The sequence below is a fragment of the Octopus sinensis genome, linkage group LG11 (genome assembly GCF_006345805.1).
Source record: "Octopus sinensis linkage group LG11, ASM634580v1, whole genome shotgun sequence".
NCBI lineage: Eukaryota > Metazoa > Mollusca > Cephalopoda > Octopoda > Octopodidae > Octopus > Octopus sinensis.
In genome coordinates, this window is record NC_043007.1 from 41,016,629 (window position 1) to 41,037,425 (window position 20,797).

At 38.5% G+C, this 20,797-nt stretch overlaps 1 protein-coding gene across 1 annotated transcript in view; it reads right to left on the bottom strand.

Moving 5' to 3' along the window:
* LOC118765266 (solute carrier family 22 member 8-like) overlaps positions 1-19,296 on the bottom strand; it is a 34,387-nt gene extending 15,091 nt beyond the window's left edge. Inside the window, exons 1-7 of the mRNA XM_036507007.1 lie at positions 19,146-19,296; positions 15,816-16,027; positions 14,914-15,144; positions 13,100-13,302; positions 10,590-10,925; positions 9,694-9,828; positions 1,207-1,292 (exon numbers count right to left, since the gene is read on the bottom strand). Coding sequence (XP_036362900.1) covers positions 1,207-1,292; positions 9,694-9,828; positions 10,590-10,925; positions 13,100-13,302; positions 14,914-15,144; positions 15,816-16,027; positions 19,146-19,284 — 1,342 coding nt within the window. The 5' untranslated portion in view covers positions 19,285-19,296. The remainder of the gene's footprint in view (positions 1-1,206; positions 1,293-9,693; positions 9,829-10,589; positions 10,926-13,099; positions 13,303-14,913; positions 15,145-15,815; positions 16,028-19,145) is intronic.
* Between the last annotated feature and the right edge of the window lie 1,501 nt (positions 19,297-20,797).

The window sequence follows — 20,797 nt, forward strand, 5'->3', positions numbered from 1 at the left end:
GGCAAACTCGACCTCAGCGGAATTTGAACTCAGTGCGTAAAGTTGGACTAAATGCCGCTAAGCATTTTGCCCTACGTGATAACGATTCCACAGTCTGCTGCCTTTACAACAGATACAATAATAAGCATAGGCGTAAGCATGGTTGTATGCTTAAGAAGCTCGTTTTGCAACTATGTGGTACCTTGTTCACTTCCACTGCGTAGATTTGGGGCAAGTGTTTTTTTTTTTGTAGTTTTTTTTTTTTGCTGTCGCCCTGGAGCAAGCGATTCACTTGTGAGCGAATTTGCTTGGTGAAAACTGAGTGGATGTCCGTCACTGTATGTATGTAGGTATGTACATACCTACATACATATATTTATATATACCAGGTAGCCTAAAAGTAAGTTTACAGTTGCTCGAATGTCTCTTTCGCATTCATATATTAACAGTTTAGTTCTTAATTTCAAAAAATAGGAAACCATTATTCTATGCTAATTTAATGAATTGTAAGATAGAAATTTAAATGTAATAAAATGTTTTAAAAGAAATTTAAAGTGCCTACATGAAAACTGTAAACCTACTTTTGGGCCACTGTGTGTATATATATATATATATATATATATATAGTAGCACTCCATCGGTTGCGACGACGAGGGTCCCAGCTGATACGATCAACGGAACAGCTTGCTCGTGAAATTAACGTGCAAGTGACTGAGCACTCCACAAACACGTGTACCCTTAACGTAGTTCTTGGGAAGATTCAGCGTGCCACAGAGTGTGACAAGGCTGACCCTTTGAAATACAGGTACTACTCATTTTTGCCAGCTGAGTGGACTGGGGCAACGTGAAATAAAGTGTCTTGCTCAAGGACGAGACGCGCCGCTGGGAATTGAACTCACGACCTTACGATCATGAGCCGAATGCCCCTAACCACTAAGCCACAAGCCTTCATATATATATATATATATATATGTGTGTGTGTGTGGTGTGTGTGTGTGTGTGTGTGTGCACGCAAATGCCCTCCAACGCCTGTCAACCGTGATGGTTTGTTTACATTCCCATATCTTATCGGTTCAGCAAAGGGTCAACGATAGAATAGGTACCATACTTTATAAAAACTTCTACTGGGGTCAATTTGTACGAGTTGACTCTTCAAGTAGGTGTCACAGCATGGTCGCTTCCTAATGACTAAAATAAGTAAAAGGATACAGAATAAAAGAATATTACCTGCCAGAAGTTTTATCAGCGATGCTGTTATAACACAGGCGGCAGAAAATGTCTTGAAACATTCCAGAGTTACTTTGTGACCAAATCTAAGAAGAAAAAGCAGTTGTGATACAGTTGTATTTTATTATATTTCACTATTATTAAGAGAAACATAAGCGCATCTTATACACAAATAAATACGGAATCTGTGTGTGCGCGTATGGGGGTGTTCAGATGCACGTACAAGCATAGATAGAATGATAAGATAGATAGATAAAATGATAGATAGATAGATAGATAGATAGATAGATAGATAGATATAGATAGATAGATATGTTTCTTTATTAGCCACACAGGGCTGCACACAGATAGAACAAATTACAAGGTAGAGCTTTTCTTTTGGGGGTAAAAAAAGGAGAGTGGTGGTTTTCGATCAAAAGGGATCGTAAAAGGAAAGAAAAAGGATAAAAAAAAGGGGAGGGGTTAAAAGGGGGGGGAGAAAAAAAATGAATAATAGGGATCGTTATCACAGAAATGTCAATATGAAGTGTAAAGGGGAGGACAGGTGAGGTTTACCCGTGGAAAGAAAAGCCTACGGAAAAGACCACGGTAACCTCGGTCAATGAAGTCACATGTTATATTTCTTTTTTTTTTTTTGCAAATAAGCAACTCTCTGTATTAATTTTTATGGTTCATAGAATCATAGTCAAGGTGGCTTCGTCATTCATACGTGCCATCCTTGCTACATTCACCCATCTTTTTTTAAAACATTCACTAGACAAAACTTGCCTCTCTACTCTCACTTTCCTCTTCAAGTGATACTTGAAGAAGTTGATGAGAGATTGACCAGAGAGGAAAGTGTTTGTCTCTAATCCTTTCAGGCGCGTCCACCAGATACATTCTTTCGCCATAGCCACAAGTATGATAAAAATAGCTCTTCCTTCCCGTTTGAAGGAAGGAGGCGTGACGATATTAACGATAGACTCGGCTGATAAACCGACACGTCCCACACGTGACAGCAGTCGTTCGACATAAGCCCACAGGTTGGAAATTGCTGGACACTGCACGATTGCGTGCAGAGCGGTTTCGTCGCTCTGACCGCATCTCGGGCAGGTCGGCAGAGTTGCTTGAGAGCAACGCGACACTCGCGGTGCCAATCGCCCTTCCTCGGCCTCTTTTTGATCCACGACTGTAGTTCGGTCATGGAAACGAGTTGCGGGAATGCGTGCCTCACAAACGGCGACCACACCTGTTCACCGTCGTCTACATAGAGCCGGAGATGTCGCAGTCTCAGCGCGTGTCTGCGCATCATCAACCACGGCATGCCCAGCCCTCCTTTTAACGGGTGTTGACAGCAAATGGATCGCCTGACCATCGGGACGCATCCTTTCCACAAGAAGCGGAAGAGGATGCGTTCTAGTTTGGTGATGGTAGGGTCGGGACAAGGTACGACGGTCAGGCGGTAGTAGATGATGGACGCGATGTACGCGTTCACCACCTCCGCCCGACCTTTTAGGGACAGTTTCCTCTCGGCCCATTGCTGGGCGAGAGTGACCACCCTACTCGTTATCTCGTTCCAGTTCTTCTCCATTTGGAGGTCCGGACCGAACCAGACCCCGAGCAACTCAACCGGGCCGTCTGTCCAGCGTCCCACGACGGAGGTACTGGTGGACGGCATGGGCTTGCTTCTCCAGGTGCCGAGCCGCAAGCCCACTGACTTTTCCCGGTTGATTTTTGCTCCTGTCACCGCTTCGTAGTCTTTCAGTGTCTCGCCGACCCGCTCGATGTGCTCGTGGCTTGACACTATGACGGTGACGTCGTCCGCGTATGCAGACACGCTCGTCCCGCATCCCAATTCTCGCGGGATGCCCCTTAGAGTCGCCAGCTTCCGCAGTAGTGGCTCAAGAGTCAATACGTATAGAAGCGCCGAGAGGGGGCATCCCTGACGGACCGAACGTGCAATGTCGAAAGGTCTCGATAGATGTCCATTTACGCGAATTACCGAACGGATGCCTCTGTACAAGGCAGCTATCCAGCCGCGGAAGACGGGACCGAAACCAGCCGCTCTCAGGACTGCCCCCAAGTATCGATGGTCTACCCTATCAAAGGCTTTCGATTGATCCAAGTTGATCAGGGCCCCACCCATGCCAGGTTCGTTAACTACCCTGTCTATGATGTAGCGCATCAGATGGAGGTTGTCATGGATGCTCCGGCCCGGCACGGCGCACGTTTGTGCGTTGTCGACCAGTTTCTCGATGACAAGCGCCAACCTCTTGGCTAACACCTTTGTCAAAATTTTCAGGTCTGCATTGAGCAGCGTGATTGGTCTAAAGTTATCTATAATGTTTCCCTTGTTTGGATCTTTCTTCAGCAGAGTTACAGCTCCTCGACTCACAAAACCGGGTATGCTCCCGTTTTGCTGCCAGTTGTAGTATACCGATGCCAAGACGTCTCCAAACAAGTCTGGCATACAATTGTAAAACTCGTAGGGTAGACCATCCAAACCCGGTGATTTGTCCCTCGAGCATTCTGCTATCGCTTCCTGCACTTCCGCCGCCGTGATGGCACCTTCGCAGCACCCTGCCTTTCTTGTCGAGAGTCGTGGCAGGCTATGTAGGTAGGCACTGAAGTCCACCCTACGTTCTTGCCCTCCACTCGTCCCGAACAGTCGGGCAAAATGCTGCTGAAAGGCCTCACACATTTTACTTGGCTCGAGCAATTCGCGCCCCTGTTCATCTACCAGTGACCGAATGGTGGCTTTGTTGCCCTGTTGCGCCTCTGCCACCCGGGCCTCTCTCGCGGCTCCAACACCTTCGTTCCTTAGAGCACGCATCCTAGCTCTGACAGCACATCCTTCGTGTTTGGCGTTGAAGTGTTGGTCGAGGGCCAACCTCGCCGCCAAAACGTCGGATGCGATGCCGCTTCTAATTGCCTCTTCTAGCTTCTTAACTAGCTCACCCTCTACTCTATTTCTATCTATGGCTAGTGCTTTGCTGTACCTAATCGCTTCTGCTTTTACTGCTCTCTTGAGGGCAAACCACCATTTGTTGTTGATGATGGCTCCCGTCAAAGCCCTCTTTACTAGTGTGCTAATCCGGTCTCTGAAAACTTGTCTGGACGGGAATGATGCGTTCAGTTTCCAGTACCCAGGACCCTGTCTATGTGCCTTATCTAAGTCTAGCGTACACGTCACCAATTTGTGATCCGTGTAGCTGACTGTGTGGAATTGTGGACATCCTAAGTTATCCTTGTCTACTGTCCTACACAGTATCCTATCTAGATACGATCTCGACGACCCACTGCGGTTGCTCCATGTCCACGTTGGTGCATTTGGGTGGTCGAGTCGGTACCTGTCAGACAGTTGGAATCGTCTGAGCAGGTCTCTGAGGCATTTGCATCCCCTTCTGTTTCTGTCTCTACCCACGTAGTCTACATGCGTGTCCAAGGTAGCATTCCAATCCCCCACTAAGAGTAAAGGACGAGACGTTCCCAGAATACTTCTAGACGTCGAAAGAAATCCGCCCGACCTGTTAAGGGCGGTGCGTAGACTGATACGAGTCGAAAAGCGCACCCATTGCTGCCGTCGACATCCAGAACGACCAGTCTACCCTCCGGGTCTACGAATATCGTCTTGACTTCGAGATCCAGGCTCTTGTGAAAAAGTACCGCGGTGCCACTACCGCCCATCCTCGGCAGACAGGGAGCGAAATAAATGTTAAACTGTCCGCCAAACATGGACTTTAGGGCCCGTGGCTCGTGGAGTCTGGTCTCACTTATGGCTATGATTCCCAAATCATGTGACTTGATGTCATTTAGGAGGGATCCTTGTTTCCAAGGAGACCCCAAACCACGCGCATTCACACAACCAATCTTGACCATGATTCTATTGGGGTGTGTGCTTTGAAACACCAAAAGGAAATTACAGAGGGTTACTTACTTGTGTCGAAAGTTTTGGCTTCCTCGTTCTTTGATGTGTCTTCGAGGAGGTTTCTATAAAGTTTTTGGGACAGATATTTTTGGAAACCCCCTACAGCATTTGGGAAGAGGGCTTTGAGTTTGTGGTGTTGTGTTTGTGTGATGTGTAGTATTTTGATATGTTTGGGTGGTGTAGTGCGTGGATGGTTGTTAGTTTTGAAGTCATCTTCACAGATGTTTGTGTAGCCTGTGATGTACTCCATTAGTTTGGAGTCTTTTGTGTCTATCGCTGATAGCATTGTGTGTGTTTTTGTGGTGTTGGTGCTTGTTTGGTTGTGTATGGAGCTTTCATGGTTCAGGTATCTCCCTGCTTTGGTTGCGTTTTCTTTGGGTTTTTTGGGTCTTTTCCTTTTACCCCCTGTGGCTATTTGCCATTCCGTCGAACTTTCGTCGTTGGACGACGTGTCCGAATCAGAAGAGGGTAAAGGCAAAGCGTTTGGATCTATATGTGTGTTTGTAGAAGGTGTTGTTGTTTTGTGTGGTGTTTGTGTTGTTGGGGTGTTAGGGGCAGAATTTGTCTTTTCGTCATTGATATTTGTTTTTTGGTTGTTGTTCTTGGTGCTGGTGTTGGTTTGTCTTTTGATGTTGATGGTGATGTTGCTTCTTTTGTTGGTTGCGATGTCGGAGGTAATTCTCTTCTTGGTGATGTGGTTGGTGAGGGGGAAACAGTTTTTGTATCGTCCGCTGTTTTTCCTGTCTTTTGGGTTGAAGGAGGTGTGGGTAGCAGGGGTTTCCTTCCAGGTTTGGGGAGTGGTTGCTGTTGCCTATTTCTGACAGCAGTTGGGCACTCGTATCTAAGGTGTGCCTCACTGTTGCATAAATAGCATCTTGGTCTCCTGCCCTCCACCACTACATACAATTTTTAGTCGTTTGCCAGTTAAACAAAGGCTGGTAAATTGTTTATTACTTCTTGGGAGATTTGAAGAAATATTTCGAGTTTTTTACCCGTCCAGCTTTCCTCTGGAATGTCCGCTGTTTCTAAAATATCTGCTTCTTCTATATCGGAGCAGATGGCCGATACCAGCCACTGGGTATTCACCATGGGCGGCACATTATTTATTGTGACTTTCGTAATTCTGCGCCCAAGGTAGCTTGGTACCATTGTTACCTGGTCTGTGCGCAGAGTAAGGGTTGAAAACCTTTTTGCTAGTTCTTCCGTATGGAAGTGAACTTGCACGGTAGCAAATTTACTTCCCCAATTCACATAATTTCGGAATTTCCACACGGAAGAGAGGCACTTTTCAATTTTTTCTTTAGGTAGGCTTTCCGGTCTTTTTGTTTTGGTGTTGAGTATTCTGTAAATGATGATCTTCTTTTGTGTTTCTTCTATGATGTTCCGTGGAATATGTAAATGTATTGTGTCGCCTTCTCTTGTGAGCAAGGACTTTGTGTCTTGTATTTGTTGGTGAGTAAATTTTAGGATCCTTCTTTTCGGTCGTATGGCTTCCGCGAAATTGTTTTTTGTGGTGGTGGTGGTGGTGGTGGTGGTGGTGGTGATGTTTGTGGCAGAGTCGTTCGTCGTAGTAGTAAACTGTGAAATCGGGTTGTTTACTAGTTTGTGAGTGGAGGTCGCGATGTCAGCGTTCGTGTTGTTTCCCCCCATTTCCCCTGCTTTATGAGATTGTGGTAGAGGCAGTGTGGGGTACTCAACGTCGTCAAGGAGGGTGTCGGTGACCTTGGTTTTGTTGTTGTTGGTAGAGGAAGCAGTTGTCGTAGCAGAAGCTGCTATGGTGGTGGTGTCGGTGTTGATGGTGGTGACGGTGCTTGGCTTTACGACCTTTGTTTTATAGTTGTTGCTGTTGTCGATGCTGATGGTGGTGGTGGTGGTGTTGTTGTCAGGTTCAGCGTATGCTAGCAGGGCATCCTGTTTTTTTGTTCTGCGTCACGCTTGACTTGCAACTCAGCCTCGTGGTGACCAGTGGCCATTTTGGAAATAAAATGGCTAAGTGGAACCACGAAGGCTATGAGAATTTTTTCTTTTAAATTTTGCCCACAAGGGGCAAACTTTTGTGTAGATATTTATCAAAGGTTTACAGTGGATGTTGTTGCACAACTTTTAAACACAAAATATTTGTCAATATACACTTTTGAACGTACAAAATTACCAACTTACGTGGAGCCCATTTGACTTGCGTCTGTCTGTCCAGAGAGATAGATAGATAGATAGACAGACAGACAGATAGATAGATAGATAGATAGATAGATAGATAGATAGATAGATAGATAGATAGATAGATAGATAGATAGATAGTGTACTCATTCTGTAAACGAAGAAATTTCATTATCACAATTAGCTGTTAGTGTAAATGCCGAAACATGTCAGTGCTTATATATCGTATATAATATATTCCCTGTGGAGAAACTTCTTGAACACCCTGTATATTAGCAGAAAAGGTAATGACAAGGGAAAAATTAAAATATGGCGCTAAATCTTGGTCTTTAAACACGATGTAAAAAGCACGTTATAAATATATATATATATATATATATATATATATATATATATATATATATATATATATATATATATATAAACTACAATGAACCTAGTAACAAACTGGATGTTGGTTTAACATGTATGCAAGGTTGCATGAAGTTAAAAAATACCCTTAATGTATCATTCTACGAAACACCAGAATATATAGTACGATACAGGGTTCTCACCCTCTGTCTTTTCGTAATAAAACTGTAAGAATCAACAAACTGAATGAATAAAATTTTTTGTGGGAGATAGAGTTCCTACTATCAATGTCTTACTTCATCTACCACATTTTGTAGACATGAACCCCAGGTCAAGATTCCTACAACTATTCATAGTAGCACCCCTATCTCCCACAAAACTCTTTATTCATTCAGTTTGTTGATTCCTTTAATTTTGCTTCGAAACGGCAGAGTAAGAGCACCCTGATGAAACTGCCCCAACCATGACGCTAGGTTACATATCCAACAGTGGGCCGTAGCTGCAGTTGAAACACGTGTAGGTCCTGAAAAGATGCTGTAAATAACTGCTTAATATTATTATGAATGTGACAAATTTCCGTTTTCCTTATCATTATTAATACTATTACTTACTCTACGGAAAATATGCAGTCCAGAACAGGAAACTCGCATTTATCTAAGGAGAGAAGTTACCAGAGCTAACTTATTCTTAGCTCGAGTACCACATAAGGACCATTGTGGTTAGCCAACATCTGAAAACGACTTGAGAGGAAACACGGTAACCGCTAGGATAGTAGATCCCTTTAAACTCATTTTTGAAATATATATAAATGTGTGTGTGTGTGTGTGTGTGTGTGTGTGTGTGTGTGTGTGTGTGTCAGATTAAAGTAATCTCCCAGACTATTTAGGCAGTTGTTAGTTTATCCCTCCATCTTATATATCTATAACAGTGTGTGTGTGTGCGTGCGTGCGTGTCTGTGTGTGTGTGTGTGCGTGTGCGTGCGATGCCTGATCAATACGTATCTCGACTGTTGCTATAGTAAGGACGCTAAAGCACGCAGTGTGAAGCCGCTTGGCAAAGATTGACCTTGAACTCTAGCTCACTTCCACTGTTTACAACAGTGCTTGGAAGGAAGGTGTGTAGCGTGTGATCGTCGCATTGACCATGACAGAGAAAGTTGTCGTGGCGATACCTGTTCAAAGGCTTGTACAAAGTTTCAGAAAGTGTATGAAGAAGAGTGTATGAGCCGCACGCAAGTGTATAAGTGGTTCAAACGTTTCGAAGATGGCCGAAAAGATGTAGATATTGACGACAGTTCTGGGAGACGCGCAAACAGCAGAACTGAGAACATCGCAGAAGTTCATAAGGGGAAATCGTCGACTTATCATCCGTGAGTTATCAGACGATGTGCAGCTTAGTTACGACTCAGTTTTGTCCATTATCACTGAAGACGCGTGTCTGCCAAGTTTGTGTCAAAACTGCTTTCAACTGACCAAAAGGACAAACGGGTTTCAATTGCACAAGGTTTTCTTGATTGTGTCAAGAACTATGAAAACTGTTTGAATATTTTGCGTAGGCCTCTGAGCAAGTATCACCAAGCTTTTGACAAAATTTGATACAGATTCTCAGCTCAACTTTCTCTGTCATGTTCAGTGCAACGGTCACACGCTACGCACCATCCTTCCAAGCACAGATGTAAACAGCGAAAGTGAGTTAGAAGCCAGAGTTTAAAGTCAATCTGTGCCAAGCATCTTTACTGTGTGCTTTAGCTTCGTTACTATGGTAACTGTTCAAATACTTATTGATCAGACACACACACACACACACACATATATATATATATATATACACACACGCACATACACACATACATACATACATACACACACACACACACACACACACACACACACACACACACACACACACATATATATATATATATATATATATATATATATATATATATACACATATATATTCATGTATGTATGTTTATACATAATCCTTTGTTTCTCTGTTTGTTCCAATGCATTCTCAAACGGCTCAACCAAATCAAATCACTCAGAATATTGATAAATCGTTTCGTTTACCTTTTCGCTGAAACAGCATATAGACTATTAGTTAAGATTTCCAGTGAACATATTGAAGGGAAGACGATATAAACATTATCACCAAGAACCTCCGACATTAGCATAATACCGTTTGCTGATGTCATGTCCACAGCCCTATAAAATCAAAGAAAAGAAATATATTAACTACAAATGAGCTACGTTACAAATCACATTCTACCCACATTTAAAAATAATAGAGTTAATCACACGTTGTTAGTGGCAATTGAGCTTCAAAGTTAAGGGACTGTTTTAACGCATGAAAGCATGGAATAAATATTTATTATTCTCCTGACTAAAGGACAAACAGACAGAAAGAAGCATAAATATATAAACCCATTAGTCCAAATGAAGATATGGTAGAAAATGGAATACAAAGGTTCTCTGATATTTTCCTGTAAATTTTACGTCTTTTCCACTGTTCAATAATTAAGTTTTTCACTGAATTTGTGAGTTCTTTTCTTTTCGCCATTATTACGATACTACTTTATATTGTCTCAGTGCTGAATGAAGAAGCTAGCGTTTTGACACTTAAAAACGACAACTGATAAGATTATTGGAACAAACGAGAAAGTTCTAGTAAAAAAAATTATTTTAACAGTATTTTAAGGCATAGAAAATCATAAATTTATTCTGTACGAATACTTTTTTCACCCCTAAATATTTATAATTGTATATAAATTCATTAGTTACTATAATTTATTAGTCGCTTTTGCATATTCTTAGTTTATGTATGTGTATGCAAATATAGTTGGTATATCCCATTTATGTTCATTAGAAATTAAAGAAATAAAGAATTTTGACATTACGAATATTTATTCCCCCCCACTGTATATGAAGGACTGAAACAAGGTGAATAATAATTCGGTGGAACTTACCATGCAATAGACATAACGATGGTAACTTTCCTCAGATAAGGTGACTTAAATATAACAAGTAATTTTACTAACATAGGAGCTTCTTTTTCAACTTCTATTTGTGACTGATCGACAACTGCTTTGACGTTTGCCTCGACATTAGACTCACAGTTTCGCCCGTCGAGATTAGTTTCGTTCACGGGACTAGCTGTTTGTTGTGTTGAAGTATCTTTTAAAGTAATATGCCAAACAGTGTCAAAGTCAACTTTATTTTGTTTAGCTGCCTTTTTGACAATCTTCTCAGCTGCATTTATTTTCGAAGTGGCAATTAACCACCTTGTAGATTCCTCCAGGAAACTGCAATCATAGAAAGACAAATGTAAAATAATAAATGTATTGTCAGATGATATTGAAAACTAGAGCGTGAATGTATGTGTGTATTTGTGTATGCCTGCATGCATATCTGTGCACGCATGATCTCATTGTTTAAATATCTCCCTAGTTTGTATTGCGTTCAATCGTGTCGCTTTACTAAAATTATATGCTGTTTTAATGTATGTACGTATGAATGTATAAAAGTGATAGCTATATAGTACTTATGTTATATACAAGCATGTTACTTAAGTTTTACGTAGAGGGAGACATCCGAAGCTGATTTACTATGCGATTCTTCAATGTATGCAGGTTTGTGCCTTCTATTTTCATCAGGCACTACAAATGTGACTACTCAGAACAAACTGAGGATTAGTACGACCTAATATGAGTATAGAGTATAGAAGGTGTGAAGATCAGAAAAAGCGAATACATTGTCACCCTGATCAGCAGGTGAAATACATATATATATATATATATATATATATATATATATATTATATATATATATATATATATATAGGAGCACTCCGTCGGTTACGATGACGAGGGTCTGAGCTGATGCGATGAACGGAAGAGCTTGCTCGTGAAATTAACGTGCAAGTGGCTGAGCACTCCACATACACGTGTACCCTTGACGCAGTTCTCAGGGAGATTCAGCGTGACACAGTGTGTGACAAGGCTGACCTTTTGAAATACGGGTACTACTCATTTTTTCCTGGAGCAACGTGAAATATAGTGTCTTGCTCAAGGACACAATGCTTAGTCGGGAATTGAACTCACGACTTTACGATCACTAAGCCACGCAAGGAAATTTAAATAAAATTTTAAGAAATAACAAGAATGTCATTATGTTAAAATATATTCTTCGGATATGATAAGCTATTTTGGAATAATGTCATGTAATTTTGTGCATAAAGGTCTCTAGATTTAGATGATAGAAAACATCAATGAGAGAGATTTAGTGTTGTTCATTCATTTTTATACTTGTGACTTAGAATTTTTTTATTATCCTGTGCAGTATCTAGCTTAGTTGAAGACTTGCAGTGTGAGAATTTATTTACACTCGGGTGTGAGCGCGGAGGAATCGGTTTAAGAAACTTCACATTGTTTAGGTCATTTATGGAACTTTTCAACCTTACTAGTATATGTGACTTCTGTACTGTAAAAAAGCTGAAATTCCCTTGTCATGTTGGTGAATGGTTTGGCTATTTTGAGAACTCTCCAACTTATATCTTAATTTATGCTAAGCTTTCCCAATTTCCAAATATAGCAAGACAGTTGTGTGGAAATCTGCCAGTCAATGTACATGAAGGATGTGCTGTAGTTATAAGGCTTTTGTTTAAATTTACTTTCAATCATGCTTATGAATTGTTTCTTCTAAACTGGTGGTATGGTCTAAAAGGCATGTTTCATTCCCCCTACATAAACAATCTGAACACAATGTGGGAAAGGCAGGTGCAAATCAGAGAATTAAATGATTTCTCTGGACCTCTTCCAAAGCGGTGTGTTGATAGAGTATGAAATGCCATTTCTGAAACCGCTGTTAAAACTCAACCGCTGTTAAAACTCAACTGTGGTATAGAGTTCTCCCCTCCTCCAGTCAGAAAAATCCTTCAAGGAAGATAGACGATAAATTCTCCGACTTACATTGTTGAAGAAGTTTTATAGGACTGCTTATCTATATAACTTAATATTGGATTTTGTTTGTGGAAAGTTTTGGAAATATTTGATATTAAGCCAGGAAAGACATCAGAGAAGTCCACGTTAGAGAGCGTGCTATTTTAAGACTTAGGTTATTGATAATGGCTATTCACTTTGTAAATGTATCTAGCATGACCGTTATTACGATATGACACCTCTAAACCTCCCTCTATGTTCAAATCGATGTTGCAACTAGTGATCATATTCTTTAATAGGTCCAGTATATACTACACGAATAATTCGCATATATACATGTTATGGAACCCATACTGCCGTCAAATGTTTCTGTGGATTCTAATTTCTTGATAACCAAATTGATCCCTTTCCACATTGCAAAGTTTTATTTCATGCATTACTACTTCGAGATTCATCTCATTTGTGCTAAAGCATATTCTTGCAAATTCTAGGTTCTTATGTATGTATGTGTATATAATGGGTAGAAACCTGGTCCTTACATGAAATCCACAATAAAATATCCCGAGAGAGCAGCATTAAATAGGAATAACATGTTCCAACTGTAATCCTTCAACATATAGGCTATGAACCCGACAAGACAATTACCAACGCTCCAGATATTCAGAAATATACCAGTCATAATGATACGCTTTTCTTTGGGATATAATTCACAAACCAAAGTTGCAGAGCTAAGAAGAAATGCCTGAAAAATAAAATAGTAAAGAAAATTTCTAACGTAACTGAAAGAGGATAAAATACTGCAACAGGTTCATATATCTTTCCAGTAGTGAAGACCGTTGGAATTTTAACGTGTTATTTATTCCACAGAATCAATGTTATATGCTTAATTAACAATATATTGTATTTATAGGGTTAAAGATTGCTGAGTTTATTGGGTCATTTTCTACAAGTTAGTTGGTTATACATATATGTCATGGCAACTATGCAGTATGTGTCAATAAGACAGTTATTCATCATGTTAACATTCCACCTTGTTACAAATAAGTATCATAGGATACACGTAATTCGCTTTGGCAAACAAGGTACCACACTACCATTGTAAATGAAGACTTATATCAGAGCAGAAATGTGATATTTGTTGTAAGGACACCATCTCTCCAAGCTTATATTTACATCTCCAATCTATATTACAGTTTTCACATTTTCAAGCTTACTTGTACTTTATACACGTCTGTAAAACGATGTGCTTGGTGATGTCTCGCTTCTACATACAGTGTTATAAGACTCACCATTCGGTGCATTTATAAATGAAGCACAAAGTTTGTTATATAGAAATCATTACGTATAGCAAAATTCCTCTCTTCCTTCTTCACATTCACACACGCGTACTTCATATATATATATATATATATATATATATATCAAAAATATTCGTGAGTTACAATTAGCTATCTCACATCAATTATACATTAGTTACATGAATATATATATATATTTGTCTGAATGCGAAATTGGGCATTCATATAGGGTAACTATGAAGTGTGATTCATAAAACTACTTAAATGATAGAATGATATTATAACATTCTTTTATAGACAGCGATCATAAACTCATAAACGGTCTTGCTTCATGCAAACACATTCTTTAAATGCAAATCTGAATTTAGAGCACATATATATGTGTGTGTGTACGTGTGTCTGTGTGTGTGTGAACGCGCGTGCGTGTGCGTGTATGCATATATGTGTGTATATCACTTTATTTTTGTGCATTTTTCCAGAACAAGGGAGCGAGTTTCTATTCAAGAAACAAAAGCTTCATTGGAGTTTAGACAACTAAAATGGTTGTATGTATGTATGTATGTATGTATGTATGTATGTATGTATGTATGTATGTATGTATGTATGTATGTGTGTGTGTATGTATGTATGCATGTATGCATGTATGAATTTTAAAGTTTTATTTATGTTCTTGAGAGAGTCCAAGCCGGTAGCTAAAAAGCGACACGGCTTTTTGAGTTAAGAGATTTCTTGGTGTTAGTAAATACGTCGTTGAGCTGGTGTATAGGTTGAACTGTCAATGCAAATATCCAGGTGTGTGCATTTATTGACATAAGAATCTCACAAGGAGAATTTTTGTAATGTCTTACAAATCTTCACTGTACCACTAACAGATTGAATTGGGGGAATCCGCGTCAGTTTCTTTTGCTCTTTTCCCGTGAAATCGAATACTTGTGGGGTTTTGTGCAATTTGTTGAAAGTACATATATATATATATATATATATATATATGTATGTATGTATGTATGTATGTATGCATGTATGTATGTATGTATGTGCATTATAATTGAGTTTACTTCTCTTAGTATTCCAATGAAAATTCTCATGGCTGCAAACAAGGAGTAGAATGGCGAAAATGCACCGAATAAGTTGAAGATTATCAACAAGGCACTGCTTGACACACGCGCTGGTTTCCGTCCAAATCTTTCAATCAAATAAGGTGCTGTCAAACCACCAATCATTTGACCCACGATATAAAATATTTGGGTAGATTCAGCCAATCCTTCTTTGTTACAGACCAGATCCCACTGCAAAAACAAACGTGTTTTACAACAACCAGGCAGAATTACGATTTCTCTATATGTATATGTACATTATATATATATATTTGTATTCTTTTATTCTTTTATTTGTGTCAGTCATGTGATTGCAGCCATGCTGGAGCACCGCATTTAGTAGAACAAATTGAGCCCAAGACTTATTCTTTGTAATTCTAGTACTTATTCTGTCGTTTCTTTTGTCGAACCACGTGGTTACGAGGACGTAAACACACCAACATCGGTTGTCAAAGCGATGGAGGGAGGAAAAACACAGATACACACACAAATACACACACACACACACACACACACACACACACACACACATATATATATATATATATATATATATAGTCGCAACTGGAAGGCCTTTCATCATAGATTTGCCCAAGCAAAGCTTTATCTAGAAATGCAGGGGCATGTAAATTACATTTAAATAAACTAAATTTATTCATTTATGAACTTAATCTTATATGTATTTTAGTAATTGATTTCACTCTATTCACTTTAAAGATTTGACTTCCTCTTGAACGCAATAACGTTCATGCTACTTTTTCAGGTTATATTCTAGAAAGTATCCACGAATTTCTAAACTTGACGTAAAGCTTAAACGAAAACAAATTAATTCCCAAATAAGAAAACATTTTAAATTCAGTTACCTGTGACACGATAGATTTATCAACTGGTGTAGTGTAATAATAACCATTCAGACAGTCCAGGGTTCGGTTCTCACCTGTAACTTCTCCATTCGTATTGATGATATCTATGGAGCACTTATCATATATCAGATTGTCTTCTTCATTGATCGATATGTTGTATTGACTGAGCTGAGACTGTGTCAGATTATTACATCTGTATTCAGGTGTGGTGGCTGTAAAACAGGTGTCTTCAACATATAAAACAGTGTTAGGAGTGAGCAAGAATTAGAAGGACTTTTATCAACAGTAAAGCAGTTCAGAAATAATATCGGTATCGATTTTGGTTTCGATAAATTCACAAAGGCAACCTTTAAGAGAAGAAAACCGACAACAACAATCCATTTTGGCCTAGATACAACCAAAAAGAGAATTAAATCCAGAAGGAACCTATAAATACCTTGGCATTATTGAGGGCGATGATATTCAGCACGCACAAATGAAGACAACTCGATAGGAGTCCTACAGAAGTGTAAGAATTGTCCTAAAAACTGAATTGAACTCCAGAAACAACTTAGAACCTTTTGATATCTAAGTAGTACCTGTTGTGCAATATGGCTTCAATGTCATCAGTTGGAATCTAGCTGACCTGGAAAGAATGGAGACAAAAACCAGGAAAGTCCAAAGTGCCAATAAAATGTACCATCAAAAGGCAGATAGAGACTGCCTCTACCTGCCAAGGAAAGAAGGGGAAAGAGGGCTGATGAAACTAGAATTCTCATACAAAACGGTCACAATTCTGCAGAAGTGCTTAAGAAAGACCAATGGATGCTGGGAAATATAGAGCAGAGTTACGTATTACAGAAATAGAAAACGCTAATGAAGATACCTATAATCAACAAAGACAACCAAAATACATAGATTGAAAGCAAAAGCAGGACTTCAAATCTTGAAAGGTAGTTGGCAGTAGAAACATCTCCAAGACCAAATCCTTCCTGCACTAAGGAAGTTGATGTAGACTAATCAAAAACTCTTTATTGGCTGCGGGGTTCAGGGTAGAAGGCATAAACAGAATTCATTCTTGCTATTCACGACCGGAGTCTATAAACAAAATCTTACCAGGGTAAAACGGAACAAACTCCAAGTGCAGAGTTTGAAATGCCCATGACGAAACAACTGACCACAAAGTGTCTAGATGTCTAACCTTGGTTCTGTCAGAATATAATGCTAGATACGACAGAGTTGGCCAACTTGTTCCCTGTCCTGCACGCGATTGTGCAATGCCCCAGGGTGACTGAGCTCTGGACTTATATCGAACACCTGCTGTCGTATTCGAGAAGAGTACAACTGTCGAGCGAATCTGTAATTAAGATCGTTCCGCCGACCTCCCTGTTTTCTCTCTGTAGTTGCGGTTGCGAAAGAGGTAGTACGGAAGACGAGAGTGAAAGGAATTGCAACAGGCATGTTCATCTCCAGTGTCGAGCTAATCGACTTTTTGTTTTCCACATGAAACGGAAAATAAGGCTGGAGAAGAAATGCCTGTCGCAAAGTGTGTTTCGTAAAAGATGGAAGTCTATATAGCAAGCATGTTGCGAGTGAAAGAACCTGTCTAAACGAGAATATAAAAAGAAGAAAGCAAAGTCTTCAGTGTGGTTTGTGGGGTCGACCGCATCCTCCTCTTCATTTTTTGTAAATCACTCATTCTCATTTAATTGTATATATTTTAATTGTTTGTTTATTCATACGTTTCGTCTCATTCGATACTCTGACCCCAATGTTTGTTTTGTCTGACCCTGTATCGTCCCCTCTTTTTCTCAACCTCATGGCTTATAAAGAAATTGACTGGAATTGTTTTAGTTGTCTTCAAAAGTGAAATTGATATCCATTATTTGTTGTGTGTAAGTATCTACTGTCTCTGTCACTCTCTCTTTTTCTTTCACTTCCTTTGTGTTCCTCTTCTCTCTCGCTTTGAAACCAATAATAATTATTGTTATTTCAAATTTTTGCCACAAGGGAAGCTTGGGGGTGGTGGGGATTGTGTTCAATTGGTACTTATTTTATCGGCCCCAAAAGAATAAAAGGCAAATATGGCCTCGGCGAAATTTGAACTCGGAACGTGAAGAGAAAAGAAAAGCCGCTAAGTATTTCGTCCGGCGTGATAATGATTCTGCCAGCTCGCCGCCTTAATAATGGTAACTATGATGATAATGAAAGTCAGTTGTGCCGGTCAGCATCGGTGCTTTTGGGATAATATAAAATGGCACTCTTGAACGCTATGATCAAATACCAGGAAATCTCAAAACATCAGAACAACAAAAAATTAGGTGCAGCCCACACTCTAATGAAAATACTGTTAACCTTAGAATATTTGAACGTTTCAAAACCTTTTAAACTCGCAAATATTACAAACTTTTAGCGAAACCTTAAATGACAGGCTTTGGTCTACTTTTCCTGAAATATATCATCGCTACTCATCTAACATGTTTCTTGAGATCTCTGGATGGGACTTAGAAAACTCTCGTAAAAAACATGGCAACAACAAAAACAATAATAACAATGCCAACAACAAAAATCATAGACATGTTATATACATCTGTGATGTATATATACATCACAGATATATGGGTGTAGTTTCAAAGGCATGGCTACAAAATAGTCAAGGTGAATAACATTTGGGTGATACCGATGGAACACCATATATTAGCCTTCAAAAAGTCACATTTTAACACTATGTATGCTTGCATCTAACTTTAAAAAGTTTTTGCAAGATCAAGTATTATTTTTTTGTGCCAATACAAAAATAACGGCCCCTGGAAGGGTTAAGATTGTTGCTTCGAAATCACATCGTCTTGATTTCGATTTCATTGCATGGACAAGTCTCTTATACCAAAGCATTGACCAGTTGGTTGTTGTAGAAATATACATACGTACATGTGTGTGTATAAAGCTATATATATATATATATATATATGTGTGTGTGTGTGTATGTGTGTTTATGTATGTATGTATGTATGTATGTATGTATGTATGTGTATGTATGTATATATATGTATATATATGTGTGTGTATGTGTAGTGTTCCGTGATGGTAAGGTCAACAAAAAATAATCTTGTGAGAGATAAATATTTTTTAATGAACACTGTATATATTTTTTAAGCTACTAATAGTTTCATAGAGTATTGTCCGAGATGTTTTCCTCGCATGAAATTATTAGTAACCCATAAAAATATATATTGTGTTTATTAAATAGTATATGCTTGTATGTATTTGTGTATATATATATATATATATATATATATATATATATATATATATATATATATATATATATACAGATGCAATCATTATACATACCAAAGTAAACGTAGAAGAAAGTGTTTGTTGACGCTAAAAGCATAGGAATACAAATCATAATGTATTGAGTGGTGTGGAAATATTTGGAATCTCCCAAAGAAGTCATGATTCCATCGACATCAATCTGTGAAGGCTTCATTTTTTCTTTTTGGAATTTTTAAATCCTTTCTTTCTTTAATTTTTCTTTTCCGTGTTTGTCAAATATTATTTTTGTGTAAAAAGACAGTTGGTGTCAGAATTTGTAGAACGCCACATAGCTTACATAATGATTTCATACCATATCAGAACAAGGTTTAGGCAACTGAGAAAATAATATTTGTTAATATGCCTATGACATCATAATATAAATCCTAATTGAGTAGTCAAATCGATCCATTCAAATGATTCCTCACATAAAACTGTGATTTCTTTTTAACGAAATTAATCAATTATTTTTAAGAGCGCACAATTATTTTACCTATATATAACACAGAGAATTCCAGCTGCGTTATCTTATGCAGATTACAGTGGCTCTCCTACGGACATGATTACGTTAAATATATATTATCTAAAAACAACATGCGGCAGAATATAATTTCGAAATTAACCTAACTCAGAATTATCTAATTGCTGTTAACTGTCTCAAGGAACATGAGCACAATTTTACATACTTTTCAATAAATATTTGACTAAGAATCTATTTTCTGTATTGATTCAAAGAAAATCCTGGATTTAATTACAGTTCTGATCAGTGGTACATATTGTAAACTGTAGAAAAATAACTTTACATGAATATTAGTGTTAATTTTTGCTTTACAATAAAAGTTCTGATAAGAAATTCCAGCATGGCCGCAGTCAACTGACTGAAACAAGTAAAAGAGTAAGAATAATAATATTTCGTAAGTGAAGTAATGTTTTTAATAATTCTTTGACCTTAGTAGTACGAAGCAGAAGTACAGGATGCGTAACAAAAAAAGAAGTTTCTCTCAGCTTCACCGTTCTCGATAAACGTTCTTCTAATAAACGCACGGACCAAACCATAATGGTAACTAAAGAAAAAAAAGCGATAAAACATTAGCTGCATGTAGACACTTTTATGATCTGACTAGCTTTACAAGCGCCACATAAGTAATCACATAAAATATGAGTGTCTTTCTGAAAACCACAGCTCTACGATGTAAATATTTTCGTTGCTCAACAAGGATCTTGGAAGTACTGGGAAGATTAAGCTTTAAAGTGCAGTGAAATCATTAGTACCACTTCCGAGTCATGCTCATTTTGGTATACATTGATTAAAAGTTGATTCCCAGCCATTACCCATTAAAAAATGCATATGTTCATACTTGTGGTTTGAATACTGAAGGTAATATTTTAGGTGAATAAAATTATTTGATTCTACACAGCTGCTTCTCACCACAACACGAAATATCAAAAACAAAAATTAACATGAACCATATAAACATTGCACTTTTTATTTACAAAAGAAATTATGTCATATTGCAGAATGATAATCGTCCATATCTCCTTGCAAAATATATGACCATCCTTTAAGCATATGTTTATATATATATATATATATATATATATATATATATATATATATATATATATATATATCAACATAATAATAATAAGGATTATTACAAAGTGGCATAGCATTACCTTTCATTCTT